Source organism: Coloeus monedula, assembly GCF_965178545.1.
Source record: "Coloeus monedula genome assembly, chromosome: 13".
Taxonomy (NCBI): domain Eukaryota; kingdom Metazoa; phylum Chordata; class Aves; order Passeriformes; family Corvidae; genus Coloeus; species Coloeus monedula.
In genome coordinates, this window is record NC_138793.1 from 14,637,180 (window position 1) to 14,664,888 (window position 27,709).

Below are 27,709 nucleotides of genomic sequence, written 5' to 3' on the forward strand. Positions count from 1 at the left end.
CAAATCCCGACGTGGGGTGGGGTGGACCCACCTCCCCACCGGATGTTTTTCCAGGAGGAAGGCTGAGGGAGGTGGAGCAGCAGCAATGGGGGAGCATCAGCACCCACAGCCGCTCAAAGGTAGCTGAGGCTCTCCCCTAGGGTCACCATCCTCCGAGATTCCCGAGGCTGCCCTGGCATTGCTCACCAGATTTGGATGAGAGATCTGGGGGCATTCCCTCCCACCAGCACCCATCTGCTTCCTCATCCTCTTCCACCTCCCTCCAGCGGAGCTGGGCTGAGCCCTGTTTACGGTTGCACTTTTGCTGGGGGCACCCAAGTGGCTTTTAGGGGGTCTGAGCACCGTGGCAGTGGGGCTGGCACCGCTGGGTAGTGTGGCTGGCACCACTTGGCAGTGGGGCTGGCACAGCCCTCGGCTGCAGACGGTGCCAAGGCTCCCCTGCCCACACTTGTCTCACTTGTTTGGCAACAGCCTGGTGCGACGTGCCCTCTCCTGCCGGAGTCTGCCCATCCCATCGCCACGCCGCCGTGATCTGCTGGCACGCTCCCTTCCGCCTGCTGCCGGCGCCGGAGCCTTAAGGAGCTTTTAGGAAGATTTTAGAGGATTTTGTAAGTCTTTGGGTTCTTTTGGAGCTTTAAGGGCTTTCAGGTAATTGAAGGGGTTTTAGGGACTTTAAGCCTTTTTGGAACATCTGAGGCTTTTAGGAACTTTTGAGGGGTTTAGAAGCTCTTGGGACTTTTAGTATCTTTTAGGACTTTTAGGAACTTCTAAGGGGGTTAAAAACTCTTAGGGCTTTTAGTAATTTTTAGGGCTTTTACGAACTTCAAGGTTATTCAGGAACTTTTAGGGCTTTAGGGGATTTTAGGGCATTTAGGACGTTGTAGGGCTTTAGGAACTTTCAGGGCTTTCAGGATCTTTTAGGGCTTTCAGCATCTTTTAGGACTTTCAGGAACTTTAAGCATATTTAGGACCTTTAATGGGTTTAGGAGCTCTTAGGACTCTTAAGATGTTGTAGGGCTTTTATAGGAATTCCCCATCTTGAGCAATAAACCCTTATCAGGCCGAGCCCAAGGGCAAATGTCCCTTGCAAGAGACAACACAAGGATTTCCTCCCTCTTCGTGCTCGGGCAGTGTCTTTGAAGGTCTGTCGATTTACAGATAATCCCGACAACACCAGCAAGTGCAGTCGTTGACCTAAAAATAACTCCTGATAACGTCAAATGCAGACAAAAGGCTCTTTGTTCCACGAACAGCAGCAAAAAGTCCTTTCCTCGCTGGTCCGAGGGGTCTGTACCTAATTCCCCTCTCCAGGAGAGCCTAATCTTGGGTTTAGCAGAGTTATTCCCGGGAGGTGGATTTATGGCGTTTCCCGAAGGAGCCGGTCGGGGTGACCCGCAGTGGGAGGCTTGGCTCACCGCGATGCTCCCGCGGCTCTGGTTGCCATGAGCGTGCGTTTCAGAGCTGGCCCAGCTCCCCGAGGCTTGGGGACCTCCGGACTTCAAAGGCGGCTCTGTTAGCCATGGTCCGGCCGCTTTAGCCACGGTCCGGCCATGTGAGCTGCTTCCCATGGGAGCCTTGTCCCGTGGCAGCCAGGAAAACTGGGGGCTTGGAATGGAAATTAAACCAAGCGGTGGGGCGATGCAAGCGTGCGGGGTGTCTCCTGCTCCAGGGATCCCAAAGCAGCCGTGGCACCTGTGGTGGCACAATCCTTGTGGATCAAGGTCCATCACCTTGCCTGCTGGAGCGGGTCGTTGTTTCCACCCTTCCCTCTGCAGAAAGAAAAGTCTCATTCAAGCCATTGAAAATATCTGCAAGAGCAACTATTTACCCAGGGCACTTCCCGGAGCCCTCCCCCCGCCCTGCTGCCTCCGCTCCCTGCGTCTCGGCTTTCTCCAGCCTGGCTGTTTCCCGGGGCACACAAAGGGCTGGATGCAGGCGCTGCTTGGCAGCAGCAGCTTTACCCACTCCGACAGTGCTGCCTCTACGCTTCCAGCCTCAGTTCCCACTCAGGGCCATCTCCAGCCTTGGGGTGGGTGCTGGGAGCTCTGGGGTCGTATGCAAGCTCTACACCCCAGATCCCAGCCCACCTGCTCCGGGGGAGTGCTGTGTATGCCTCTCCTGGGATCTGGGCTCCTTGCCCTGCTCCTTTCCTCCCTCACACCCTGCGGGGAGCGGGACAGGGGTCACGGGGACACTCCGTCCCGGCTGCTTTCCCATTAATTGTTATTTTTTAATCCCGTTGGCAGTCAGGCGTGCAGCCTCCTGGCTCCGGCTCCTCCGGCCCCGGGCCGCCGCTGGATGCCCGCCAGCCCGCTGAAGGGCGGCGGGACCCGGCACGCCCGGCTGTCCCCAGCCGAGCTCCCCCAGCCCATCGTGGTGCCGGTGCCGGCCGGGCGGGGGGACGCAGCCCGGTGCTCCCAGCGCGGTGCTCGCAGCGCGGTGCTCGCAGGCTGAGCCGGGCCCAGCCGAACCGGGCAGGTGCCGTGACCGAGGGCAGTGGCCCCGCAGCCCCCGCAGCGACCTCGGAGGGTCTCGCTGGGGGACGGGGTGCGGCCGCTGGTCCCGGGATACCGCTCTGAGCCGAGCCGGGCTGCGAGGTGCCGAGCCGGGCTGCGAGGTGCTGAGCCGAGCCGTGCCGTGCCGAGCTGAACCGAACCTGGCAGAGCCGGGCCGGGCCGGGCCGAACTGGGCAGGTGCCGTGAGCGACGGCGGTGACCCCGCGGCTGCCGCAGAGATCGCGGGGGTCTTGGAGGGGTCGGTGCGGGGCACTCCGGTACCGCCCCGCTGAGTCACCGCCTCCGGGGGTACGGGACGGGGCGGGGCGCTGCTCCCGGGGCACCGCGCTGAGCGAGCCGGGCTGCGAGGTGTGGAGTGGTGCTGAGCCGAACCGTGCCGAGCCGTGCCAGCCCAGCCGAGCCGTCCCGTGCGGAGCCGGGCGGTGCCGGGCCGTGCCGGGCCGTGCCGAGCCCGCCCCGGGTCCAGGTATGGGAGCAACGGGGAGTGGCTGAACCGGGGACGAGGGAGGATCGGGGCGCCCGGTGTCCGCCGTGGGGGTCCCAAAGGCCGCGTTGAGGGGCCTTTGCTCCGCATCGGGAGCCGAGAAGATGCTGCGGCGCTCCGGGCGCGGGCAGAGCGGCGGGAGCACGGGGTGGGGAGTGAGTGGGGTGGGCGTGAGCCGGGGCTGGGGCAGCCCAGCAGGGCTGGGAGGCACTGGGGCTCCGCGCGGACGGTGGCATCGGGCAGCGCCCCGGCTTGCTTGGGCAGGGAGCAGCCTGGACGGAGGGAGCGGAGGGGTCTCTATGGGGGGGCCCGAGCTGCACCCCGCTCCGGTGGGTGCGGGGGCTCAGCGGTGGGTGTGATGCCTCCGGCTGGGCAGAGCCCGGGGTCTCTGCTCGTGGCCATGGTGCCAGTTTTCTGTGAAACCAACCTTCATCCCTGCTCCATGGGGCTCGCACTCGTCTGCCCGGGAGCCAGGCTGGATTCCTGGGCCATGAAGCCACAAAGCCCCCTGAGCTGCCCGGGACCGGCTGTTCCGAGCTGCTGCCAGCGGCAGAGCTGAGCTCCACGAATCTCCACCGGCCGTCGGCCCGGTGTGTGGCCATTGCTTTCCACTTTATGGGAACCACCAGCACACCCCATTCCTTCCCTTCCTCCCTCCCGGCGGAGGGTGCAGCATTCCCGTGGGATCGCTGGCATGTCTCGACAGGGTGATCTCCCTTCCCTAAAATGCCTTTTGGGGGGATTCCTCCTGCAACATCCCAGTTTGCTGCTGCCGGTCCCGGCATGTCTCTGCGGGATATGGGATGTAGGATGCTTGGGGTGGTCCCTGCCGGCTGTCTGTGCTGCCCCTCCAGAGAGACCAGCAAAACCCAGCGAGACCAGCTGGAGAATTTAAATGAAGTCTCCTGGAATAACCTCCTGGCAGCAAGTCCGAATAGCTGTTGAGGAGGGAAGGCAGCCAAAGCTCATTTCATGGTCTGAGGGCTGCAGTAACCCCTCCCCAAGCTCCACCGCCAGCGGGGAGCCAGGAGTGTTTCAGAAATGGGGAGGAGGGGGGCAAATCCTTTGAGCCCGGGACTACAGCCACAGGGGGGTTTGCCATGTCCCTTGCTGGGTTCGCAGCTCCCATGTGAATTAAGCCAAGGACTGAAATGCTGCATACTTGGTTGCAGTCCAGCTCTTAATCCCACGGCCTGGGGGCTGCTATTCGCAGAGTAACAGGTTTGCAAACAACTGTGTGTTGCCTGAACGGGGATCCCTGGGATTGGCCATCCCTGCACCTTGTGCTGGCACCCGTGGGTGCAGGCGCAGAGCTGTGTGGTTTGCAGACAGCAGGCTGGGTGGCTCCCAGCGTGCCAATGTCTGCACGGGACCAGCTGGGCACAGCCTGTCGGCGCCTGTTTTTCAGGAGCGCTTGGACTCACCATCTCCTTTCCCATCAGCTCACCCGACAGCTGGGGTCTGGCAGGAATCCGGGGGGCCCACAGTCTCTTACCTGGCTCCTTGGGTGCTGCAGGCTTTGCCCTCACCAGGCTCCAGCACCTTGTTTTCTGTGCCAGGTGCCTGGGAGCCTGATTTGGGGTGGTCCTGAGCTACTTTGTACTGCCCTGCACCTCCCTTCCCTGGCACCTGAAGCACAGGCAAGCAATGGGGACCCAGCTCATATGAAGGTGAATAAGACCTGGGAGGGGACAGGGTGTTTTGGGAGCCATTTGAAACCCAAGGGAGTGGTTTGGAAGGGGGATGAAGGGAAGATAGGACTGATGTGCAGGAGGAGACATGGGGTCACTCTCAAAGAAGTCTGTGTGGTGGGAGTACGTGGCAAGGACAATTGTCTGTAGCCCCTGTGGCCAGAGATTTGCTTGCACCACTTTGTTGCTGTGTCACATCAGCCTCAGCCCAGTGTAGGTGTACCTGGCAGAGCGTGTGTGGCTGCTGCCGAAGCCGCAGTCTTTGTGTGCCACCGACCCAGGTGCCGTGTTGCCCTGGCACTGAAGGAAGTGCTGGTTTAGTTCACTGTGATATTTCTGTTTGTGGTGTTTTTTAGGAAATGGAAAATTTTAAAAAGGTTTTGAATGTCAAGACCTAGCTCTAAGCAAACTCTCTGTCTCAGGAGCCCCGGGCACTGTCAGGCACCTGTGCCAGCCTCCCCTTGGTTCTCCCCACGCCTGTGTGGGAAGAGACGGTTGCCAGTGGCTGGCAAAGAACAGATCTGGCAGGGAGTTGTGCTGCTCTCGTGGGAATCACTATCAGATCTGGTTTCATCCTGCTGGGAAGACTCATCTTGAAGGTGCTGGGCCTTCTGTGCAGCACCGTGGCCTGGGAAAAGCTGAAGCACTGCACCTCTCCCCGCGGCACAGCTTGTCCCTGCCGGGCTGCCGGCGCAGTGCAGCTGCCCCTCGACTCTTAGGGCATTAACAAACGCGCCCGGTCGGCCCCGGCCGCCCACCGGTGCCGGGAATCACATGCCGATGGCATGAATAACGTGTGGCTGGCCCCTGCCGGACACACGCCACTGGCCAAGGACAAGGGCACTTTGTGAAGCACTCAGATACCGACACTGGGGCATGCCTTTGCAGGGGGACCACGATGGGGTCCTCACATCCTTGGGCAGCTCCAGACCTAGGGCACATTTTCTGTGGCCCCTGCTATAGGAAGCTGTTTATGCAAAGCTGTTTTGTATCTCTGGGAGCCCGTCCTGGCTTGCCTCTCCGTGCCACAGTTTCCTCATCATGTTGCTGAGTCCCTGCCTGAATAACCCACTGTGGTGACGAGCTTCAGACTCATTAATATCTCGAGGAACAGAGCGTCACTTTCCTAACGGACCTGAAAGGAAAAGAGATAAAAGCCCCTGGATCTCCCTGTTTCCGGTGTTTGTTTGAGTCATCAGAGCATCTTCCCTTCTCCTTGGAAAAAACGTCATATCCAAAAGCCACATGCCACCTCCAAAAGCTTAAATACCTGCTGCCAAGTTACCCAGAAAGCAGTAAGGTGGTAGTAAACACTGGGCTTTTTATTCATGGGTTTTTTTAGTCTTTTTTCCTCCCCCATTCACCTAAGGTTTAGAGACCTCAATATAATGCTTTGGCTTTTCTTTCCAAGACCAGTATATTAATGGTGATGGAAGGATACGAACTGGTGTCCGGGCCTGAGCCTCCCTCTCTGCTGATAAGGGAGCCTGCTCCAAGCTGTGCAGCCCTGGAAGAGTGTCTGCCACCTCTTTGTACATAATCTGCTTGATTTTGAGGCCAAACCAGCAATTTTTCCCCACTGCCATCTGGGTTTGGGAAGATGACGAGGCAGGATTCAGCTCTGATGAGAACTCAGCACATCCGGCTACCTTTCCTATTCTTATTGCCAGCGTGGATGGAAGCCATGGTTTCTCACTGTGAAACCATTTTCAGGGGATTTTCTCTTGCTATTGTTCAGCTCAGGAAACGACAATCGGAGTCAGGGCAAGCGGGACCATACAGAGCTCGGAGGGGAAATACCGGCCCCCCCACCCACTTTCCCGTAGGGATTTCTGGTCCCAGTTGAGTAACAGCTGAAAAGGGCTGATCCTCTCCTCCAACCATCCCAATAAAACCTTAAAGATGTCAGCATAGTGGGATGGGCTGAAGCCTCGTTAGGATTCAGCATTTCCCATCCAGCGGCGATGCTTTATTGGCGTGCCAGCTCTGTGCTGCCTCAACACGGTTGGAATTCACGTGCAGCTCCATTGCTTTTAAGTGATCCAGGTGTTTCCCATCTCCAATAGCATTTTGCCACCCCAGGTCTATGTTTTTTGGATATTTATGCATCAGTCCCAAGTACGTGGCAAGGCACCGGGATGCCAGCCCCATCCAAATCCATTTACTGCTGCCAAGTCATGCCTGTGCCATACCCTCCCACCTCACACTGGGAGACCTCGTTAGTGTCACTTAGTTACAGCCACGGCAGCGGTTAATTAACAACCCGAAGCCGCTGTCTTCTGATGATAAATTGCCACAAGAAATAGACAGGGAGGGACAGGGAGTGGGCTGTACACCCATGCAGGATGTGTGCTGGCTACAGAAACTTCCAGACAAAGCCTGTGCTGGTGGGAGAAATATGCTAATGAGTTCTCAGGCAAGTGATTTTTCCCCAGCCTTCCCATCGCAAGACTCCTGAGCACCTGGGAGCGCTCACAAGCCTTTGCAGGTGATGCTGGTTGGTGCCCCAGCAGCCACTCACAGCAAACAGAACAGGACTTGATGGCTGGTGGGCTTTGAAGGGATGTTTGAGAGCGGTACAGGATGGGGGTGCAGCAGTGGCAAACAGGGTGCTGGCTTCACTTTGGGCATTGACAAGTGTTCTGCTGGGCCAGCTGCTCCAGCAGCCCCCCACCAATACTGTGTCAGTCCTGGGGGGGCTTCTGCTGGCTGCCAGACTCTGACAGGGTGTGTCCCATGGTTGAGGTGACAGCAGGGTGAGGAGGAGATGACACTTGGTGCATCCCAGCAGAGCTGAAGATGCAGTTTGTGGCCTGGGGCAGGCAGAAGGCAGGATGAAAAAGGCTGTATGTGTGAAGGCGTAGCTGGGTGAGCTCAGGGGTGTGGCAGCACCTAAGGGTGCTCAGTGCTGGCCTGGGTGGAGGTCACAGAAGCCCTGTTCTTGTGCAAAGACAAAGAAAAGGGTGGTGGAGCAGAATGCCAGATGAAGGGATGGGCAAAGGGGCTGCGCAGGATGTAGCCCAGCTGGTTGGGGCCAGCAGATTTGGGCAGCCATGGTTGCTGTGCTGACCTTGCCAGGATGTGCCTGGGAGAGCCTGCTGATGCAGGATGAAATGATGGAGCGGTTTGCAACATGCCCAGCTCCTCAGCTAATTTGCAGGAGCTGAAAGCACCCAAGAAAATAATTTCAGGGCTGGCAAGTTAGGAAACCACAGTTTCCTTCTGTTCCTATCATTTATGATAACAAGGCAAGGTGTTAAGTGAGATATGGAGCAGAGAGCGGAAGAGGGGACCCCTCCTATGTGGATTCATTGGTGATTGGAGCCTGTGCTGGAGTGCTGGGGCACCCTCTCTGTGCTGAGAGCTCAGGGGCTTCCAGCCTCTGCCATCCTTCCAGCCCACAGCCAGGTTGGATGCCCAGTGATCCTGGCTCCTCATGGAGACAGAGGCAGCAGGGAGCTGGCTGTGACACTGGCTGGTGTCCCACCTGCACAGCCTTTGCTCTCCATCCCTGCCCCCATGGCACGGGGGATACTCAAATGCTCATGTGGCCCCTTTTCCTTTCCCTTTTCCAGGCTCTGCTGTCTCCTCGAAGGCCAAGCCAAAGTAGAGAGCTGCCCAGGATGAAGGTTCTCTTCCTGCTCCTTCTCTCCCCTCTCCAAGGTAGACTATCCCAGCTGTGCCCTGCCTTGGGATGGTGAGCTGGGTTTGGGCTGCTGGGAGTAACTGGCAGCCCCAAAACTTTGGCTGGGGGCCACCATGAGGTGTATGCAACCAAGGCTTCCACAAAAGTCAAACATCTCATGGGCCAGTGTTCCTCTGGTGGGTCTTTTGGGCAGAATGTGTCCTTTCCAGGGAAAGGAGATGGTCTCCATCCATCCCTTCTGGGAATGGAGAAGTCCTCTTTCAGTCTCTGCTGATGTGGGTGGTAGCACATGGGAGAGGGTGTCCCTGAAAGACAGGAGGTCCTGTTGCCCGAGGGGCCCTGGCAGATCCTTGCAGCGTGGCTGTGACATTGGGGAGGTGGCTGGTGTCCTGCAGCCCATAGGACAGGGTTGGGGTAACTGGGGTGGAGAGCCTGGCGTGCGATGTGACAGCTGCTGCAGGGCTGCAATGTTTGCCAGGGCTGGCTGTCCCTCCAGCTGATCTGCTGTCTCTGTGTGCTTGTACAATGCAGGGGTGGGAGCCAATGGCCACAGGGAAGAGGATTTCCGCTTCTGCGGTGACCGAAACCAGACCCAGGAGAGCTCTGTCATCTACGAGCACGACCGCGACTCCATCATCATCAGGAACACGGCCCAGGCACTGATAATAAAAGCGCCCTTTTCGCCAAACAGGAGAAAATCTTCCTACATGTACAGCCTGCCCCCCCCCTTGGGCAGGTACCGCTTCTGCATCTACTGGTTCGAGTCCAACAGGACCCTGTGGCTGGCATATGGGAAGCAAAGCATCCTCCTGGGTGGGGACCCATCCAGCAGCATCCCCGGGGGACAGGAGAGTCAGAAGACTGAAAGAACCAGCGCGTACATCTTCAACGTGTCCTACATCGAAAAGGGTGGGAAGAACACCTCCATGGATGCTAAAGTTGAATACGCCTTCCTTGGTAAATGCAGTTTAATGTTATTTTAGGGAAATTAAAGAATTGTTTTATCCCAAGTCTGTTCTCTAGCATCATCAGAGCACTGGTTGTTTCCCAGTATATGGTTTAGCCTGGTGATATGAAGATAGCTGAAGGGTGATGGAAGGGGATGCAGGTTTTCTTGAAGCAGCCCAAAGACAGCATCCCTAAAGGTGGAGATTTTCAAAAATGCCGCCTGAAATCCTGGAAAATTGAGGTCTTTTCAGTGGTTTCTTAGGGTCCAGTCTCCACCATGAGGTCCCCATGGCCTCAGTGGGAGCTGAGCTCCGTGTGGCAGAAAAGCCCTGTGGGTTGGGGTCACTATCAGCTTCCCTGGCTTGGGGTCACCTTGAAGCTCTCTGCTTTCTGCTCCCACCAGGGCTGTGCCAGGTAGTTCAGGGCATGAAAAAGCCAGATCTACCCCTGCATTTCATGGCATTTCCTTTCCATCAGCCTTTTCAGAGAGCATGCCTGTCTGGGAGCAGGATGTGGAGGAGCAGCTCACCTCCTTGAACAGCCTCCTTGCCCAGCCCCCAGCACCAGCCATGGGAGCCACGGAGCAGCAGAGGCTCCGGCGGTGAGTTCCCAGCTCGCCCCATTCCTGCCGCCGCCGATGTGTGCCTGCTGCATCCAGCTCACTGTGCCCCTTCCCCAACAGCAAACTTGGGAAGCTGGAGAAGATGCTGGCCGAGGTGGAGCTCGAAGGGCAGAACCAGACCTTTGGGAATGCCACTGTGCACGCAACTGTCCTGAGGGTCCAGCCCAGTCGGGCTCCTCAGCACCTGACCTTTGCTTCCCAGAGAGAGGTGGGTCCTGGAAAGTCTGCCTTAATGCTCTTGTGCTCTCTCCTGACCTCTCTCCTGATGAGTCTTTCCTTGCAGGAGGGTGGAGAAGTCCAGGGATTCACAGTGGACCTGCCAAGCAGCCTGTTCATGATGGTGAAGGAGAGGGAGGAGGTGGTGGAGCACAGAGTGCTCCTCATGGACATCAACAGGCAGACCATGTTCCAGGTAATGCCCACGTGAATGGCATGGTGGGGTGTCCCATGGTACAGGGCTGTAGGGATGCCACCAGACCAGGCTGCTGGTGCTCACAGGGACAAGATGCTTCAAAGATGAGCTAAAAGCTTGACAGGGAAAGTCCTGGGATCTCCTTCTTGGGGACTCTCCTCTGCTTCACACCTGGCAGCTCTCCTTTCCCACACTGCCACCTTCTCCTCTTCTCTAACAGGATGAAAACAGCAGTCATGTCCTGGGTAACAAGGTAGTCAGCATCTCCCTGGTGGACACAGTTGTGGCCAACCTCTCTGACCCAGTGGTCCTCACTTTCTTCCACGACCATCTGCCGGTAGGTGGGGAAACAGCCTCATAGAACCTGATCCCACCAGGAATGGAGGGGGAAGGAGGGCTCAGACCCCACCAGCTTACGGTGTGGTCACAATCCAGCACTTCCATGCCCTTGGCCTACCTGTGCAGGGTCTGCTGTGTCTTCTGGGGCTGTATTGCAATCATGGCTTCACTGTGTGCACTAGTGGTGGCACTGCCTTCCCCTCTCCAGGAGATGCCTCATGGTGGATGTGTCACATCCAGAACAGTCCCCAGGGCTGGGGACACTCTGAGTTAATAGCCCCTTGGCTCATTCATGGCTCTTCCAGGTGCCTGCTCAAAGCTGAACCCCTTGTTTGGAAAAGAGGACCTGGGAGGAGGTATCTGCTCCATCAGATGGTTAACAGAGTGGTCACTGCCAGGAGCCCACTCCCATTGTAGGGGGAGCCTGGTTTATCAAAGTCATAGCTTGTCTCCTGAGACCATCTTGCCTCCTGCCTCATGTTGTTCCCTAACAAAAGTTCTGGGCAGGCAACAAACCCACAACTACATCCTGACCAGGGCCTGTGGTTTTGTCATTGCAGACGAACGTCACCCCACTGTGCGTCTTCTGGCAGGAGGACGCCTCTGGTGAGTGCCCCTGCCCTTGGGTGTGAAGTCAGGCCCTTTTTCCAAGGTGCCACAGCCCTGCCAGCAGGGCGAAGGTTGCTCTGCACTTCCCTTCCTCACTCCATCTCCATAAGCTGTTCCCACAGGGCAGATGTCAGGTTTTCCCTCCATAGCTAACCTAAGAGCTTTCCCCTTCCCTAGGGATGGGTTCTCATGCTGAGGGGGCTATTTGAGTATGTGTGCTTGGCCTAGGACAAGCTGGGACTCGCCACTCTTGTTCTCCCTCTTTCCATGGACACCTTGCCCTGAAGATCCTTTAGCCCAAGGCAGATGTTCCTGCTGCTCACCAGATGCTCTCCCTTTCTCTTGCACAGCCAGTTCTGGGAGCTGGGACAGCTATGGGTGTACAACAGTGGCAGGGAGCAGCCAGACAGAGTGCAAGTGCAACCACCTCACCTACTTTGCTGTGCTCTTGGTGGGTAGCACCTTCCCTCACATCCCTACATCATTCCCACTGGCTGTTCTTCCTCACCACCTCTCCTCCTCCTCAGGTATCCTCTCCGGACATCACCCCCGTGCACAGGAATTACCTGAGTATCATAACCTACGTTGGCTGCCTGATCTCGGCTTTGGCATCCATTTGCACCATTTTCTTCCTCTACTTCAGGTACAGTCTGATGGCTCACCCCACGCTCCCTGTCCGTGTCCTGTCCCTGGACATCAACACCTGGGTGGGCACAAGCTGTCCATGGGCAGTTGGTGGCCTGTCTAGAAGCATCATGAAGGAGCCTTGCTTGAAGAAAGCAGAGTTCTCCTGTATAGGATCCACCCTCTTGGTCAGGTCTCCTGCAGGGTGCTCAGGAACACCAGCTCTTTTCAATGATTTTGGAAAATCTCCTTGGTTATTGTTATGGATGCAGCAAGCAGAAGTCTGCAAAGATCTTTTCAAGGACCTGGAGAAGAACATGGGTGTCTTCTCCTGAGTCATGCCACTGATCCTAAGCAGATGATTCAGACCTGAAATCATAGAATCATAAAAACATAGAATGGTTTGGGTTGGAAGGGACTGAAAGATCATTCATTTCCAACCCCCCTGCCATGGGCAGGGACACCTCTCACTAGACCAGGTTGCTCAGAACTCCATCCAGCCTGGCCTTGAACACTTCCAGGGATGGGGCAGCCACAACTTCTCTGGACAACCTGTGCCAGGGCCTCACCACCCTCACAAGGAAGAATTTCTTCCAAATATCTAATCTAAACTTGCCCCCAGTTTGAAGCCATTCCCCCTTGTCCTGTCACTCCATGCCCTTGTCCAAAGTCCCTCTCCAGCTCTCTTTAGGCACAGGGGGGTGCTTTAAGGTCTCCCTGGAGCTTTCTCCAGGCCACACAACCTCAACTCACTCAGCGTGTCTCCACAGGAGGAGTGCTTCAGCCCTTTGAGCATCTTCAATTCAGGGTCAGCTGCAGGGGGCTGGATTTGCATGGGGGATGGGTGTTCCCACCTGTGGGGTTGGTCTCTCAGTCCCTCGCATTACCAGAGAGTCTCCTTGCTCTTCTGCTGGGGCGAGTTGCCCCATGAAGGGCTGTGGGTTGTTGTGGGCACCATTGGTGCTGGCCAGGCATGGTGGTGAGGTCTGCTGCTTTTGATTCTCCAGAAGCAAGCAACGAGACCAGATCATGAGCATGTACATCCACATGAACCTGCTGGTCGCAATCTTCATCCTGGACGTCACCTTCCTCATCTCCGAGCACTTGGCTGGCAGCGGCAGCGAGGCCGTCTGCAGAGTCGGGGGGCTGCTTCTGCACTTCGCACTCCTGAGCTGCCTCACCTGGATGGGCATTGAGGGCTACAACCTCTACCGGCTTGTGATTGAAGTCTTCAACGCCTACCATGACCACTTCCTCCGCAAGCTCTGCCTGGTGGGCTGGGGTGAGCATGGGGGAGGCAGAGACACCCTGAGGGCACAGGGTGGAGGGGCACTTGGGTAGGTCTTTCCCACCAGACATGATGCCTAGATGGGGATGGAGACACAGCTGTGGGGGAGCAGGTGTCTGTCAAGAGCCTTGGTGGAGAAGGAGACTTGAAGGCTGAAGCAGAAGCTGGTGCTAGAGCAAGGGTGGGTCACCCTGGGGGTCACCCAGCAACGGAGACATGTGAGAGCCACCACTTGGGATCTTTAAATAGTAATGGGATCATCTCTTTCTGAAAGAAACATCCAGGACAGCCCAGAGAGATGGGCTGGGTGAGGGAAGCGCCCATGCTTCTCTGCCATGCTTTGGGCTAGAGGTCATGGCAGGAAGATCTTAGGATCTTTCATGGCCTAAAGCTCCACATCCCTGGGAGGTCCCCAGCTGGGATCAGCACAGCACTGCTCCCTCCCAGGCTGGGGCTTATGCCAGGTGCCCTTGTCATGTGCTCCATCCTTGGTTTCCTGGCAGGAGGGAGGATATTGGCTTGTGCTCTATGCAGAGAGAAAGGGGCAACAGGTCCTTCCAGAAGGTCTAAAGGCCAGGGGGTAGGGCAGCCACTTCACTCTGCTCTTTCCACCCAGGATTCCCCATCTGCTGTGTGATGTTGATCTTCCTGGCTAGCTGGACGAACTACGGCTCCTTCTCCATTCCCATCTATGAATCCATTGATGGCAGATCCATCAACGCAACCATGTAAGTCATGGGAGATGGGTTACCTGGTCTCTGCTCACAGGTAAAGTCAGCTGGCTAAACCTTCACCATGGCCTGGGGCTTTTCTGAGGTTTTGTGCCAGGGGCATCACCCCTTCCTGGGTTTTGGGCTGGTACCACACTTCCCAACTCGTGTCCCTGTGGGATGACACAGCGTAATGCTCTGCCCTTTCTCCTCCCTCCAGATGCTGGATCACGAGCCCCCTGATCCATAACATCGTGAACCTGGGTTTCTTCAGCCTGGTGTTCCTCTTTAACTCGGTCATGCTGGGGGCCATGGTCCGGGAGATCCTCCGGCAAAACAAAAAAGGTCACAAGCTCAAGCACATCCTGGCCCTCTTTGGGCTGAGCATCCTGCTGGGCATCCCCTGGGCACTGATCTTCTTCTCCTTCACCTCTGGTGTGTTCTGCCTTGTCTCCCTCTACATCTTCACCATCATCAACTCCCTCCAAGGTGAGCCTGTGACTCTGGGCTCCTCTGAAGGGCACCAGGATTTTCACGGGGTGTTGGTGGGGTGGTGATGGGGTGCAGGAGGAACTCTGTCAGGCTGGGTGGCTCGCTCTCAACTGCTGTTTGTCCTTCAAGGAGGTTCACCAATGCTTCCTCTCCCCTCTCCCAGGTTTCCTCATCTTCCTCTGGTACTGGACCATGGTGCTGCAGGCGAGGAAGTCCCCTGACTCGCAGAGCAGCTCTGACAGTGCCAAGCTGCAGCCCAGCAGCAGCTGAGCCCCATGGTGGCTGTGCCGTGCCAGAGCTCCCCACGCCAAGGACGGCCGCAAGAAGGACCACACCATCTGCTTTGCTACTGCTCTTGCCCCGTAGGGCTGCAAGGAGCCCAGGGACCCACAGTGGGGCCGGCCACCCCTCACCGCTGCTGGCCCTCTCCCCAATTTCCCCACCCACTCCATTCTGACAGGCTTGGCATCCTTGGGGCAGGAGGGAGGGAGGGAGGGAGGGATGCTTACCCAGGCAGTGGGGGCTGTAAAAAGTGGAAGGGAGAGGGTCCCCAGTGCCTTTGGATGTCCCCTCCCATGTCCTGAGGCCAGGGATGATGAGTGGGAAAGGCCCAGTTTTCAGCCCCTGCTGGTGGTCACCATGAGGGTTCTTGCCCAGGGAAGACAAAAGGACTCTGCCCCCACCACACCCTCAGGCAGCTGGAATAATCTATTTTTGTTATTTTGTTGAATGTCTATTTTTGGGTTATGTAGGAGTTCAGTGAGCGTGCCTGCACACCAGAGTTGTGCCCATTAAAGTTGTTCCTCTTGGAATGTGTCTCGCTGGGGTCTCTGCTTGGTGTGTTGGTGGGCTCTCTGATGGGATCCACCTCTCCTCTGGGTTACCCCATTTCTGGGCCAGGACCCAGCATTTTACCCTGTAGGATCCTGCTGAGCTGGGACCGATAATGGTGCTCCTGGCAGAGCACTGGCTGCCTGGTGCCGTTGGGGTTGGGGTGACGGAGGGAGATACCATGGCTTGGGAAGTCTCTCGGGGCCATCACTACCCAGCAGAAAGGGAGGCAGGTGGAGGACAGGGATCTGAAGAGGGAGACATCACAGGATGGGGATCATCCCCTCAGTGGCTGTGGGGCCAGGCAGAGTCTGGCTGTCCTGGCTGTGCCTCTTGCAAACACAGCACCACGTCTCCCATCCCACCATTCCCCTTCCGGGTGGTTGTGGATCATCCCCCTCCACCCACCTTCCAGCACCCAGCTGGGGCAGGGGCGCCTTGCCAGGCACGGGATGGTTTATCCTAGAGGGTTGTGGTGATGCCCCATTTAGGAGGAGGATGCTCCAGCATTTGCCGGGCTGGTGAGGGCCATCAACTGTGGGGAGAGGGCAGGACTGTGGGGAGAAAGGGAAAGCAAAAAGCCCTGGGGCGGTCATGGGAAGGAGCCACGGGGGAAACTCGGCAGCTCTGGCGGTTGTTGCCGTTGCTGTGAGCTGGGACAGGTCACTTGCCAGCCACAGGAAGGCGTGAGGGGTTCCCAGAAGGGAAATGAGGAACGGCTGTTGCCTCGGAAGTGGCCACAAGCCCCGGGGGAGCCTGGGGAGGAGCAAAGCTGCCGGGACGAGGGGAGCAGAGTGTGGTGGGATGGCCGGGGGCAGCCAGGAGACCCCACAAAGAGGCATGAACCTGTTCCTGGGCACTGTCTTGCTGCTTCTGCTGCTGCCTGGTGAGTGGCAGGTGAAGTGGGGATTTCATCCCTAACCCAGGGGATGCATGGGCTTTGTGGGAAGGTTTTCTCATGGGAAAGTGTTCACCAAAAGACCATGTGGGGATTTCATCCTGAAATGTGGACAGGCCAGAGGGGGGCATCCCCACTGGGATGTACAGAGGCTGGGGGGGTTGTTGCTGGGCGCTTTTTTAAAACCTGGGACCAGCAGTCTGGGGTCTTCTTTGTGAGCCCCTCTGGCAGGCTGGGCACAGCAGTTTTGCCCTCACCAGCTCTGATCGCTGTCCAGGTGTTTTGAAGCCCACGTAACTGCAGGACTGTTCCTTTAAAACCTGGCAGCCGCCAGACTCTCCTGCCTTCCCTTCCCCTTTCCCTCTGGACAGGGGGAGGGCTGGCCCTGGATTTTGGTGTTTCCCCCCTTGTTTCTCCATGTACTCCTCTTCCAGATGTTGCCAAAGGATGGGAGAGCTGTTCTGGTGAGTGGTCCCCTCCCCTTCCTACCCTTGCTCCCAGAGCCCACCCACTGCTGTGGTGCCCAGTGGTCACCTGCTCCCACCCTCCCAGCCCTTCCTCGGGGTGATGACCACCATGAGTGCTGCAACGTGATGGTGAAGCAGCAGAACCCAGGCAACATCACCCTCCTCCTGCACTTGTCCCAGCACTGCCTGGAGCTGTGGCACTCTGAGAGCCACGCCTGTGCCTGCCTGCGGGAGCGCTTGTTCAGGTAGTGGCAGGGGTGGCCATGGCAGGGTTTGTGGGCTCAGTCCCCGTGTCCACCTGTCCCACAGCCCCTCTGTCCCGCAGGCTGCTGCAGTCGGGGCAGCAGAGTTTGCTGGCCGGGCTCAAGACGCTGCTCCTGAATGTCAGCAGGGAGGACGTCACTCGAGACGTCCTCATCACCTTCTCCCCCACGTTGGTGAGATGTGCCCCTCCCTCTCCCTTGCTTGGAAGGACCCACACCTTGCAAGCATCCCTCAGCCCCTGCCCCAGGGCTTGGTGTGCCCCGCTGTGCTCTTCCTCCTCCCTGTGGGGTTGCATCACAGGCCCATGTCAACTTCAACATCCCTTGGCAAGGAGTCACATGAAGTGGTGCTTGGGAGGAAAGAGCCCTCCCCAAGGAGCCATCTCAGCAGACTGAGGTGGTCAGAGGGAGGGTGAGGTAGGAAAGGAGGAGGAACATGTGTGACCTTGTGCCTCCTGCCCACCCACAGGCTCTCCCAGGCTCTGAATGTCCCAGGGGACCATGTGTGTGGGTGATGGTGGGTAGAGAATCTGTGAGGACCCACTGCCAGCTCTGCCCCCATGGATGCTGGGTGCTGGGGATGAGGTTCTCCCCTTCTGCCCTCAGGGCTCCTGTAAACCCACCTGGGCAGGGCTGAATTTGTGCCTGGAGCAAGATTGGTGGGTCCTGAACAGAGAGGTGACCTGCCAGCAACAGCCTCTCACTGCTCTCTGCCACAGGGCTCCAGCAGGCTGAACACCACAGAGAAAGGAAAGACAGGTAAAATCCACCTCCCCAGGGAGATATTCCGGTCCCTGAGTAGCCAAACAGTGAGTGTGGTGGTGACAGTCCTCAATATCGAGCAGCTTGGCATGTTCAAGGTATGAGCTGGCATTGCCAGCATCCTTCATGCTGCCACCAGCACTTGCTAACCACCAGCTCAGCTCTGGCAGCGTTTCCCCTCCACAGGAAGTCAACCAGACAGCACAGGTGTTGGACAACACCGTGGTGGGCATCACAGTGGGAGAGAGCAGCATCTCGGGGCTGCAGGACCCTGTGAAGCTCACCTTCACCCACAGGCAGCTGCCCCACGTAAGTCAGCCCTGCCTGCCCTCCATCTCCCCTCCAGTGCCCCTCCCCGTGGCGCCGGCTGATGCTGCTCTTCCCCACTGCAGGGCGTCACCCTGCAATGCGTTTTCTGGGATCCCAGCAAAGGTACATCCTCGTCGGGTGCGGGGCAGGGCACAGGTGCTGTGCCCAGCACTCACAGCCATCCCCACGTGCCTGTTGCAGGGCGGGCAGGAGGCTGGAGCAGCAGTGGATGTGAAACGCAGCCCGGGGACAAGGGGACAGTCTGCTCCTGCGACCATCTCACCTTCTTCACCCTCCTCCTGGTGATGATCCCACTTCCTGCAGCTCCTGTGCCCTGGCGGTGCTGCCTTCTCACTTTGGTGGCCCCTCGGGTGTCATGAGTAGCCACACAGAGACAGTTATAGCTGTTCCCAGGCAAGCCCAGGCCCCAGCTCAGGAGGGCAGCAGCAGGTCAGCTGAGCAGGACAGGCTGGAAAAGGCCTCAGCCTTGTGCAGGCTCTGACACAGCAAGGCTCGAGGTCCTATATCCTGCGGGAGACTCCCAGGAGGGTGTGCATGGTGGTCCACTTCACCCACCCCTCACCCCACCTCAGAGCATCTCCTCTGAGCCACCACTGCTCTGTTTCCCCTGAAGACCTTCTGGGGGCCAGACTGGGGGCTGGTACGGGGTCTCTGCAGCAGCCCACTGGGGTTATCAGCCCCATGGCTCTGGTAGCTGCAGTCAGGTTTTCTAGGCTGGTCCAGGGCCTGTCTAACTCAACATCTGCATGTTTGGCAGAACCCAGCTCTGGACAGCTCCACAGCAAAAGCCTTATTAGCTGTTGCCACTGCTGGCTGCGGGGTAGCCATGGCTTTCGCCATCTTCACCATCGCCTTCTGCATCTTCATAAGGTGGGGTGTGCCAGCAGCTCCATGAGGGCTTGTCAGGCTGGGAGAGATGTGAGGCAATTTCAGTGCCTGTGCGTGGACCTGCTGTGGTACAGCACAGGGCCCTGCTCCGCTGTGACCCCTGCCTTTCCTGGTCCCTCTGGGGACACTCAGGTGCAAGTTCAAGTTTGAAGAGACCGTCCACATCAACCTGGGGCTGCACGTCAACCTCGTGGGCAGCCTGTTCCTCCTTAACCTGGTCTTCCTGCTCAACAGTGGGCTCTCTGGCAGGAGCCACCCAAGGACCTGTAGAGTCCTGGGGGGGCTCACCCACTATTGCCTGCTCTGCTGCTTCACCTGGACGGCGCTGGAGGGCTGTCAGCTCTACCTCCTCTTTGTCAAGGTCCTGGGCATCTACATCCACCACTACCTGGCAAAGCTGTGCCTGATTGGCTGGGGTGAGCACCACCAGCCTGGACGAGAGATGGGGGGTGAGAGAGGCAGTGGGAGGTTTGGATTGGATATTTGGGAAAAATTCTTCACTGAAAGGGTGTTCAAGCACTGGAACAGGGTGCCCTGGGCAGTGGTGGAATTACCATCCCTGGAAGCGTTCAAAAGATGTGCGGCTGTGGCATCTGGGGATATGGTTTAGTGGTGAATGTGGCAGTGCTGAGTTAATGGCTGGACTTGATGATCTTAGAGGTTTTTTCCAACCTAAACAATTCCGTGATTGTGTCTCCCTTCTTCCAGGCTTCCCCGTTCTCGTGGTGGGAGTGGCAGGAGTTATTGGCAGCTATGGAGAATACAGCATCCAGAACATGGAGCACCAGGTCATAGCCCACCTGTGCGTGTGCCACTGCCCCCAGGGCTCAGGTGGCCCTTTGGCACGGGGAGGGGTAGCTCAGTCCTGCCAGGAGCGCACCGGTCAGGGATTGCACCCATCTGGCTTGGCTTTACGCCATGCTTCTGCTTCTGCTTCCTTAATTGTGATTGCAACACATCAGCCACCCCCACCTCTCATGCTGAGCCTTCTCAGTGACACCTGCAGCCCTCCCAGGTCATGGAGGGACGTCCAAGGTCCACCTGGAGCTTCCCCAGGCTCCCTCCCAGCTGAGCAACACGAGGGCAGTGATATGCACCACTGTCCCTCTGCTTCACCTGGCCTTGGAAAATCCCCCAGCACAAGGGTGTCCCTCCATCCCCAAAAAGACCCACAGGGAAGGCTCCCATGGGTGCTGCTGGGGTTTGCAGGGCTGCTGGAGGCACCACGGTTGTCTCTTTTCAGGTGCTGGATCACTTCCGAACATCTTCTGGTCCACTACATCACCAACTGTGGCTACTTTGGCCTCATCTTCCTCTTCAACATGGCTGTCTTCGGGGTGGTGACCCAGAAGAGCTGCAGCTTGCGGAACACTGGGGCAGTGCAGGGGCACCGTAAGCCCTGGAAGGTGGCTCTGGTGGCAGCAGGGCTCTTCTGCCTGCTGGGAGCCACCTGGGCCCTGGCATTCCTCACCTACGGCATCTCTTCCGCGGCCGTGCTCTACATCTTCACCATCCTCAACTCTCTCCAAGGTCAGCACTCACTCTGAGCTGACTTCCCTGGGCTTGGGTGGGGAAGATGGAGGAGGCAGGAGCCGGCCTGGCTGTGGGTTGACCAGGGATCCCAAGGTACCACCATCTTCCCAGCACTGTCATACCCTTCCTTTTGGCAGGGCATGTCAAGCAGTAGGTCTCAGCCACGAGCATGGAGCTGCTCATGGCTTCCAACTACATCCACCCCACCTGTGGTGGTGGTTTTCCTGCAAGGAAGACATTCCTTAGCAGAGGACTAGGGACATTATCCACTCATGGTGTGTCCCAGCCAAATGGTTCACCTGAAGGAGGGGGGGACAGGAGTGAGATGAGGGAACCCCCTGGAAGTGGAGGTGTCATGAGCATCCTGGCAAGGTAAAGGCAAGATACTTCCCAGTCTCCTGCTGCTGCTGAGTGTTTGTCTTCCTTTCCCTGCAGGAATCTTCATATTCATCTGGTTGGTCATCCTCTACTACCCGAAGACAAAGGAGATCACTGGTTCCCTCTCCTACATCACCAGACATGACAAAACCACCACAGCCTCCCAGGACTAGCTCCTGGCTGGACCTCTCTTCCTGCCTGCACCTACATCCACTGAGAGCAATCTTTGATCCTGGCAGATGCAGCTTCCTCACAGAGGGAGGGATCAGTTTACCACACCTCAGTTTACCCCTCAGTGGGCATGATCCACCTCAGCAGGGCTCTTTGCTTCATCCCTTTCATTCCTGGTGGGTGGCCCTGGGCAAGGAGCTCCAGAGATGATGCTTCTGCAAAGTCTCTCCAGGCTGCACTTCCACGGTCTTGAGGGGCTCCTGATCTCATTCCCCAGGGGACAAGGAGGAAGCCCACAAAGCACCTGCCTTCAGCCATGAAAGAGCCATCACCCTCTTTGTCAGAAGTGGCCTTTGGTGCTGAACCAGCCCAGCAGTGAGTTTCCTGACAGTGGAGGGAGAGGATTGACTTGCTCCAGCCCAGATGTGGGAGGTTTGTGTCTAGGAGTCGGCAAAAAGAAGAGGTAACCCATGAGCTTCTTTGCAGTACATCTCCCTGCTCTCTGGCAGAGATATGCTGGATATCCTTCCTGCAAAACACCTTCTGGAGCCAGTGACAATTCCCTCATGGACACTGTGCTTCAGCCAAAATGCACACACAGCTGCCTTGCAGGGCAACTACTGTCTTGTCCTGATCTGTATTTTAATATTAAATCCCTGCCAGCTGTCTGAGCACTGTGAATTTAGTCTTTAATACCTACAGTATTGTTTGTTATTTGCTTTATATTAGGGATGTATCAATGGACACAAGTTTTGCTGGTAATTTGTCATGAATGAAAAGAGAAATGTCATGAATTAAGGCAGAAATCACTAAGGATGAGTGCACACACACACGTGCATGCACAAAGCAGCCCCTTCTCTGCTAATGCTACTTTGGTGTTGCACAGAACTATGTAAAGACCAGCTTTGGGAGGGCAGGTATCTAGAGTGGGGTACTTCCATCTTCCCACATGCCAGGGTGACTCTCTGGGAAGCAGGAAGAAGGCTCCTCCCATCCCTAGGTACATACTTTGAGTTTAGAGACCGTGGGCCTGGAGGGGCTAAGGTCCAAGAGATGCTACAGGAAACAGAAACTCTGAAGCACCTCATCCTTCAAGCACTGTTTGCATCCAACCATTACCCCCTTCCCTAAAACACCCATAAAGACACAGCAAGAGCCTCTCTGCTACTTCATTTATTGAGAAACATTCGTTTATTGGGAAACAGCTGTTTCCTAAACCATTCGCCGCCCCACGCTGACGGCGGCAGCAGCCACGGTGAGCACAGCGAGCACACACAGCGGAACGAGGGCCCCAGAGAGCCACGGGCTGGGTCCTGCCAAAGAGGAGAGAGATTGGTTATGTATCTGGGTCCCCTGAGCCAGCTCTGAGCCCTGGTGTGGCATGTCTGACTGGGGATAGATTCAGGGAGGTCATCTCCTGTGAAGGGCAGGAGCCACTGGAGCTGGGGGTACTTTAGGATTCTGAGGGCACTAACAGGACTCAGTCACCTCAAATGGCCTCCACCCACCGCTGCTGCCCAGGAGTTCCACACAGCTCAGCATGCATGCCTGGTCTGAGCCATGCTGTAGGTGGGCTTGCCCCCAGCCCTGCTCCTGGACTGCTGCTTGGATCTCCTGGACTGACCTCGGTGCTCAGGAGGATATACATACCCGCTGGGTCCTTCTGGTCAGTGCTGGAATGATGGGTCTCTGCTCCTGAGGAAGGAGCAGCCAGCAGGTGGATGGGCCCGTAGGAGACAATCCTATTGTAGTCATCTGCCAGCGCCCGCCTGTTCCTCCAGTGCTCGGGGCATTGCTGTCAACAAAGCCAAGGGAAGGGTGATGGGAGGGCAGAGGAGAAGCACCCTGCACTCGGGTCAGCCTGTTGACCTCCCTTCCTTTCCCAGTGAAGAGGGAAAGGAGCTCTCTGGTGGGTTCAGGCCCTCGTACCTTTGGTTCAGGGCACTGAGCTGAGTTCCTGATTCTGGGCAGTGTTTATTTTGTGAGGCACCCAAAACCAGAACAGAGCCCCTTCTCCAAGCAGCAGGCCTAGGGAAGGGAGGTCCCACACCCAGCCAGGGCACAGTGCAGACCAGCGAGGGAGCTCACCTTGGCACAGGGCTCTGGGCTGTCAGGAAGACAGAGCTGGACACGGCAGTGCAGGAACACCTCGGGGTAACCAACAAACTGAAACATCTGGAAGCTGAACTTGGCAGAAGTGCTCTCCCCAATGGCATTCAGATAGGTCACCGTCTCATCATGGGGACACCTGGGACATGAGGGCTGGATCAGTGCGTGGCAAATGAGGTGGAGCATCCCAGCCTGGGACACCACATCCCACAGGGACACAGGCTTAACTGAACAGGCCTATTTCTATCTCAGTCCTTGACACACTGTGGTGCAGGGAGACTGGATGTGCTGGGGGCACTGCACTCACCCCTGCTCAATGAGCTTGTGCTGCATGTCCTGGTGTGGATCCACACTCGGTGTGGCCCAGCAGTCCAAAACACTCAGCAGGAAGTACTTGACCTGGTGCTGCCCTTCCATCTTCAGCAGGACATAGAGTGTGTCCGTAAGGGGGACAGCCACACTTGGCAGGTGGTAAGGCTGGAGGTAGGAGGGGGACTTGTACAGTCTCATGCTGACGTTGAAGTGTCCTTCTCTGACCACGAACTGTACCAGCCTGAGAGCAGAGGATGAGAGCTGACGAGCAGAACAAGAAGGTGGGAAGGACATAGTATAAGTGAGGCCACCAGAGTGCCTGGCATTGCTCTCAGAGCTCTCTAGGGGCTCCCTAGGGCCTTTGCAAATTATCTCACTGAATCTATTTTTCTCCAAACTCAAAGACACCATGCCAGCAGCAAGGTGAAATGGGACACTCACTTGTCAACAGCAGTGAGAGCAAAGGGCAGTCTCACAACCTGCTCGTAGGCATAGATGCAGGAGAAATGCACCTCAAGCTGAAAACTCCGGGAGATCATGGCCCTGCGGGCTTCCTGCTCTGACTCAATGACGTTGGAGTACGAGATGTGGGAGCTGTTTTGCTGGAATGACACAGAAATTAAGTCTCCATGATTAAAGCCATACACAGAGCTGCAAGTTCAGAGGGTGCAATTCAGCTATAGCTGCTCCAGGCCTGGATTTCTGCAGGGGTTCTAGCTTGTGTCTGGGGGCTGCTGGCACAGGAGTCACTGTAGTGAGCACAGGGCTCTTCTGCGCAATGCAGAGCTGGAGCACCATTTCCTCTGCACCCTTCCTGCTCCATGAAGCAAGTGAGGGATCAAGGGGCCATGGCTGCAGAGCTCAGAGGATGTTTCCAGAAAGCTGAGGGCTGTTATCAGTGCACAATGAGACTTCCAAGCTCTCCTAAATAAGACAAAATGTGCTGCCAGCAGGGGTTTGGCAGAGACAGAAGAGCTTTCTGACATCTGCAGGGAAGACTTTCAAGGGGAATGAAAACTTTACAGCACCCAGAAGGAAAAGCCTTTGGGGCTGCTCTTCGCTGTACCCCCTCAGCATGTCTGCTCCTCTCACAGCTTCGGATCTATGGATCCTCACCTGGATTACTGATCCACAGGCAGTGTGGTTTTCACCTGTGAGAGTGGCTGCAAAGAACAGCTCACCCTCTTCTTCCTTCTCTGAGACCTTGCATGCCTGGTTCTTCAAGTGGACAAGCTCCAGTGGGATTTTCAAGAGCTCAAACACCTCCTTCCTCACCATCATCTTCATGTGCTCTTCCTCGCAGGCCAACTTCAGTACCACATCTGGGGGAAAAAGTCATCTGCAATAGCAATAAGGGAGAGGCCTGAAGGAGCCCTAGGTCAGCTGGGGGATGGCACAGTCCCATTGAGCTCAGCAGCCCCTTGTCCCATCCTTGGTGCAGGCTGCTCTAGGGCTCTTCAGAGACACTGGGCAAAGGGCAGTCTGGTCCCTTTCGAGGGCTGAACCCCCCCAGTCTGTCAAGGGCACCAGACAGGGACAGTGACCCTTTCCTTCAGAGGAAGACACAGTTTTTGGTCAGTGTCTGGAAGGGGCTTCACTATATCTGTGCCAGGGTGCATGTGCTTGTTCTGAGACTGTGAGGCAGCTGTGCCCTGCAGCATGCCCTGCTACACCATGGCACAGCCAAGGAATGAAGGCTTTTGGGGAAGAAGAAAATGGCCTGTGGCTGCATCTTGTACTAGCATGTAGCCAGAATATGGTTATATTGGTGGGGAATGCACCTGAATCAAGAGCTGGGATGTGCTCCAGGAGTGGAGAGCAATGGTAACACCAGCATACTGTGCCCATCACCCTTCCCTCCAGTGCCCATGGACAGACTGGGGAGGGCTCACCAGCCCTACCTTGGCAGAACTCCCCTGTGAAGCCTGGCTTGCAGCTGCAAACTGGTCTGTCCTCTGTCACCTGGCACTGCCCCTGGTGCTGGCACGGGTTTGGCAGACAGGCGTCTGGGCTCCTCTTGACACGGAGGGCAACCCCTGGCCCCAGGCCATGGGTGCTTGCCAGCTCACCTGCAGCAAAGGAAAGGCAACGAAGCTGAAATGCAGCAAGAATATCTCCCTGATGAGAGATTTGAGAACTCACCCCACTGCAGGAAGCTCTGCACAGCTCTCAAGGCCTGAGATCTTTGCCTAGAGCCAGAGCAGACACATCCGAGGAAGAACCTGCTGCCTCAGCTTGCTGGGAAGCTGTGAGACCTCCTCAGCACAGCTGTAATCTGGATCAGAGCCACAGGGCCTGTCACTGTCACCAAGAAGCATGGTGGCACATTGCAGCACCTGTGCCCATTTCCATGGGTTACACACCCTCTGTGGCTGGGGTGCAGAGCCTGCAGTTTCTGCCTATTTTGCTGACTCCTGCACCCCAGTTCCTGCCTCACTGAGCCCTACTCTGTTGTTCTGCCTTAACAGCTTTCAGCAGTGCCCTGAATGAGGAACTTGAGCATGGATCAGGTGAGGGTTTGACCTCTCCTTTCCATACTACCCATCCATGACCCAGCAGGGACAGAGCACAGGGAGACTCACTCTTGTTGCCTTCACAGCCAGCCAGGCAGAGCACAGAGAGCAGCAGCAAACATCTCACAGTCCTTTCCTGGAAAAACAAGCAGGCTCTGGATAATTCGGATTTGTTATTACATTCACTGGAGATGTTTGCAGTCATTCAGAAAGAGTGAACCCTCAAGCATGGGTGCAATAATTTCTGTACTGTATTTCCTAGGTTCCGTGGCACAAAGTCATTACCCAACCCAAAGGGCCTGATCAGCCTTCCCCCATCAGGTTAACACAAGGGTCAAACACTATCCTGAATTTAGGTAGCTATTCCAGAAAGAGGAGGTGGGAGAAATAAGCCCTTAGACCCCCAGGGATGTGCTGACAGTGATAAAGCCACATTTAAGTAAGAACAGGCAATTTAAGTAAAACTGCACAGCTGAGGCATCAGTCTGGGGTCCCCAAAGAGGAAAGGAGTTACCCTCTTCCCACTACAGCTGTTTTGAAGAGTTAGGATTTGTAAAAGGATCCTCACTGTTCCAGTAAACCATATCCATAACAAGGAGACAACGGGGTAAAAAACCAAACCCAAGCCTTGAACACGACTAAAATTAGTGTTAAAAGGACTCAGATTAAGTCAATATCTTCTGTTGGTACAGATAATGGATTTCTTTGGGGAAATTATTGGCACCGTGCTGGATTAGCCCTGGACACCAGATACTCCTTATCAGAGATGTGGATGTGAGTCAGCCAGGACTGGTGGCTGGGCAATGCTCTGTCAGTGCTCTGAGAGCAGGGCAAAGCCAACACCAAAAGCCCCCCTCACACAGCACACCCGTACCTGCCTCCACCGACCCTGTGCAGCTGAGACTGCCAGACTGCTGGGCAAGGAGGGTTCATTCCCTGCTCTGCTCCTTGCTTGCTGCAGCAAGCCTGAGAGATCCCACCACCTTGTACTCATCCCACTTACCATTGCCAGGCTGCTCTCTGCTCCTCCATCCACCACTGCCCTGGTTCCTTCTCATTAAGGGTGGGTCGTCACACTCGGGGTTGCTCTGTGCCTCCGGCTGTGTGCCTTATATTGCCTTCCGGCAGCTCATCCCTCTCCCCCACGCAAACTGGCTGCCTCTGGGATTGCACAAGAGCCAGTTTAGCATCCCTCGGCGGCTGGGGAGGAAAGGACTCCGTGAAAGTCCATCCTCCGGGCACAGACGGCGCTTCCATGAGCCGACAGCTCGTGAATGCCGACCCAATTCATGGCCCTGATAGGATCCCAAACAGGGAGTAACAGCAAAACCCTCAGGAATCTGGGGTCTGTGCATCCAGCTGGTTTTGTGGTACCTGTTTTTGATGCAGCAATAACAACAGATACCACAGTGGCACATGCGAAGGCCAGATAACTTTGGGTGCCCAGTACACACAGTTTTGGAACCACAACATATATTTGCCTTATCTGTTTTTTTATTGACTTCTGGCATCTAAGAACTGCTGAGAAGTACTGTCGAGAGATGGAGGGTCCTACCCCACTTTGTTTCATAGAATATCCTGAGTTGAAATGCACCCACAAGGATTGAGTCCAACTCCTGGCCCTTGCACAGGACCACCCCAGCAGTCCCACCCTGTGCCTCTCAGAGCATTGTCCAAATGTTCCTTGAACTCTGGCAGGCTTGGTGCTGTGACCATTTCCCTTGGGAGCCTTTTCCAGTGCCCAAACAACCTTTGGGGGAAGAACCTGTTCCTAATATCCAACCTAAACCCCTGCCTCCTGCCCTCAAACCCAGCTTCATGCCATTTGGGCAACAGTAACCATCTGCAAACCGCCTTAATCACTCAAAATGAT

General features: G+C 56.5%; 3 protein-coding genes across 3 annotated transcripts; 2 read left to right on the forward strand and 1 right to left on the reverse strand.

Moving 5' to 3' along the window:
- Positions 1 to 2,330: 2,330 nt before the first annotated feature.
- Positions 2,331 to 15,273, forward strand: LOC309577765 (adhesion G-protein coupled receptor G1-like). Its single transcript, XM_082289990.1, has 14 exons — positions 2,331 to 2,982; positions 8,267 to 8,354; positions 8,869 to 9,294; positions 9,763 to 9,886; positions 9,968 to 10,115; positions 10,191 to 10,319; positions 10,540 to 10,656; positions 11,219 to 11,264; positions 11,618 to 11,718; positions 11,795 to 11,910; positions 12,899 to 13,173; positions 13,796 to 13,907; positions 14,110 to 14,378; positions 14,545 to 15,273. The coding sequence occupies exons 2-14, from the start codon at positions 8,315 to 8,317 to the stop codon at positions 14,649 to 14,651; spliced, it is 2,010 nt and encodes a 669-aa protein (XP_082146116.1). The 5' UTR covers positions 2,331 to 2,982; positions 8,267 to 8,314; the 3' UTR covers positions 14,652 to 15,273.
- A 2,323-nt stretch (positions 15,274 to 17,596) lies between these two features.
- Positions 17,597 to 21,491, forward strand: ADGRG3 (adhesion G protein-coupled receptor G3). The gene is made up of 7 exons (XM_082290024.1): positions 17,597 to 17,911; positions 17,995 to 18,034; positions 18,113 to 18,213; positions 18,690 to 18,802; positions 18,953 to 19,236; positions 19,529 to 20,350; positions 20,789 to 21,491. The coding sequence occupies exons 1-7, from the start codon at positions 17,729 to 17,731 to the stop codon at positions 20,902 to 20,904; spliced, it is 1,659 nt and encodes a 552-aa protein (XP_082146150.1). The 5' UTR covers positions 17,597 to 17,728; the 3' UTR covers positions 20,905 to 21,491.
- Positions 21,492 to 22,114: 623 nt separating this feature from the next.
- On the reverse strand, positions 22,115 to 27,093 carry LOC309577863 (pancreatic secretory granule membrane major glycoprotein GP2-like; the record flags this gene model as incomplete). Its single annotated transcript, XM_082290116.1, has 8 exons — positions 22,115 to 22,215; positions 22,553 to 22,697; positions 22,991 to 23,150; positions 23,319 to 23,564; positions 23,765 to 23,925; positions 24,440 to 24,645; positions 25,225 to 25,392; positions 26,955 to 27,093. The coding sequence occupies 8 exons, from the start codon at positions 27,091 to 27,093 to the stop codon at positions 22,115 to 22,117; spliced, it is 1,326 nt and encodes a 441-aa protein (XP_082146242.1).
- Positions 27,094 to 27,709: the final 616 nt, after the last annotated feature.

What these genes read in the sequence shown, in the direction of transcription:
- ADGRG3 (XM_082290024.1), top strand. Translation starts at nt 17,729, where the DNA reads ATGCTGCCACCAGCACTTGCTAACCACCAGCTCAGCTCTGGCAGCGTT. An exon ending in CCCACAGGCAGCTGCCCCAC is followed by an intron (nt 17,912 to 17,994) that starts GTAAGTCAGCCC and finishes TCCCCACTGCAG; the next exon opens with GGCGTCACCCTGCAATGCGT. An exon ending in CATCCTCAACTCTCTCCAAG is followed by an intron (nt 20,351 to 20,788) that starts GTCAGCACTCAC and finishes CTTTCCCTGCAG; the next exon opens with GAATCTTCATATTCATCTGG.
- LOC309577765 (XM_082289990.1), top strand. Translation starts at nt 8,315, where the DNA reads ATGAAGGTTCTCTTCCTGCTCCTTCTCTCCCCTCTCCAAG. An exon ending in CCTACTTTGCTGTGCTCTTG is followed by an intron (nt 11,719 to 11,794) that starts GTGGGTAGCACC and finishes CCTCCTCCTCAG; the next exon opens with GTATCCTCTCCGGACATCAC. An exon ending in AGATCCATCAACGCAACCAT is followed by an intron (nt 13,908 to 14,109) that starts GTAAGTCATGGG and finishes TCCTCCCTCCAG; the next exon opens with ATGCTGGATCACGAGCCCCC.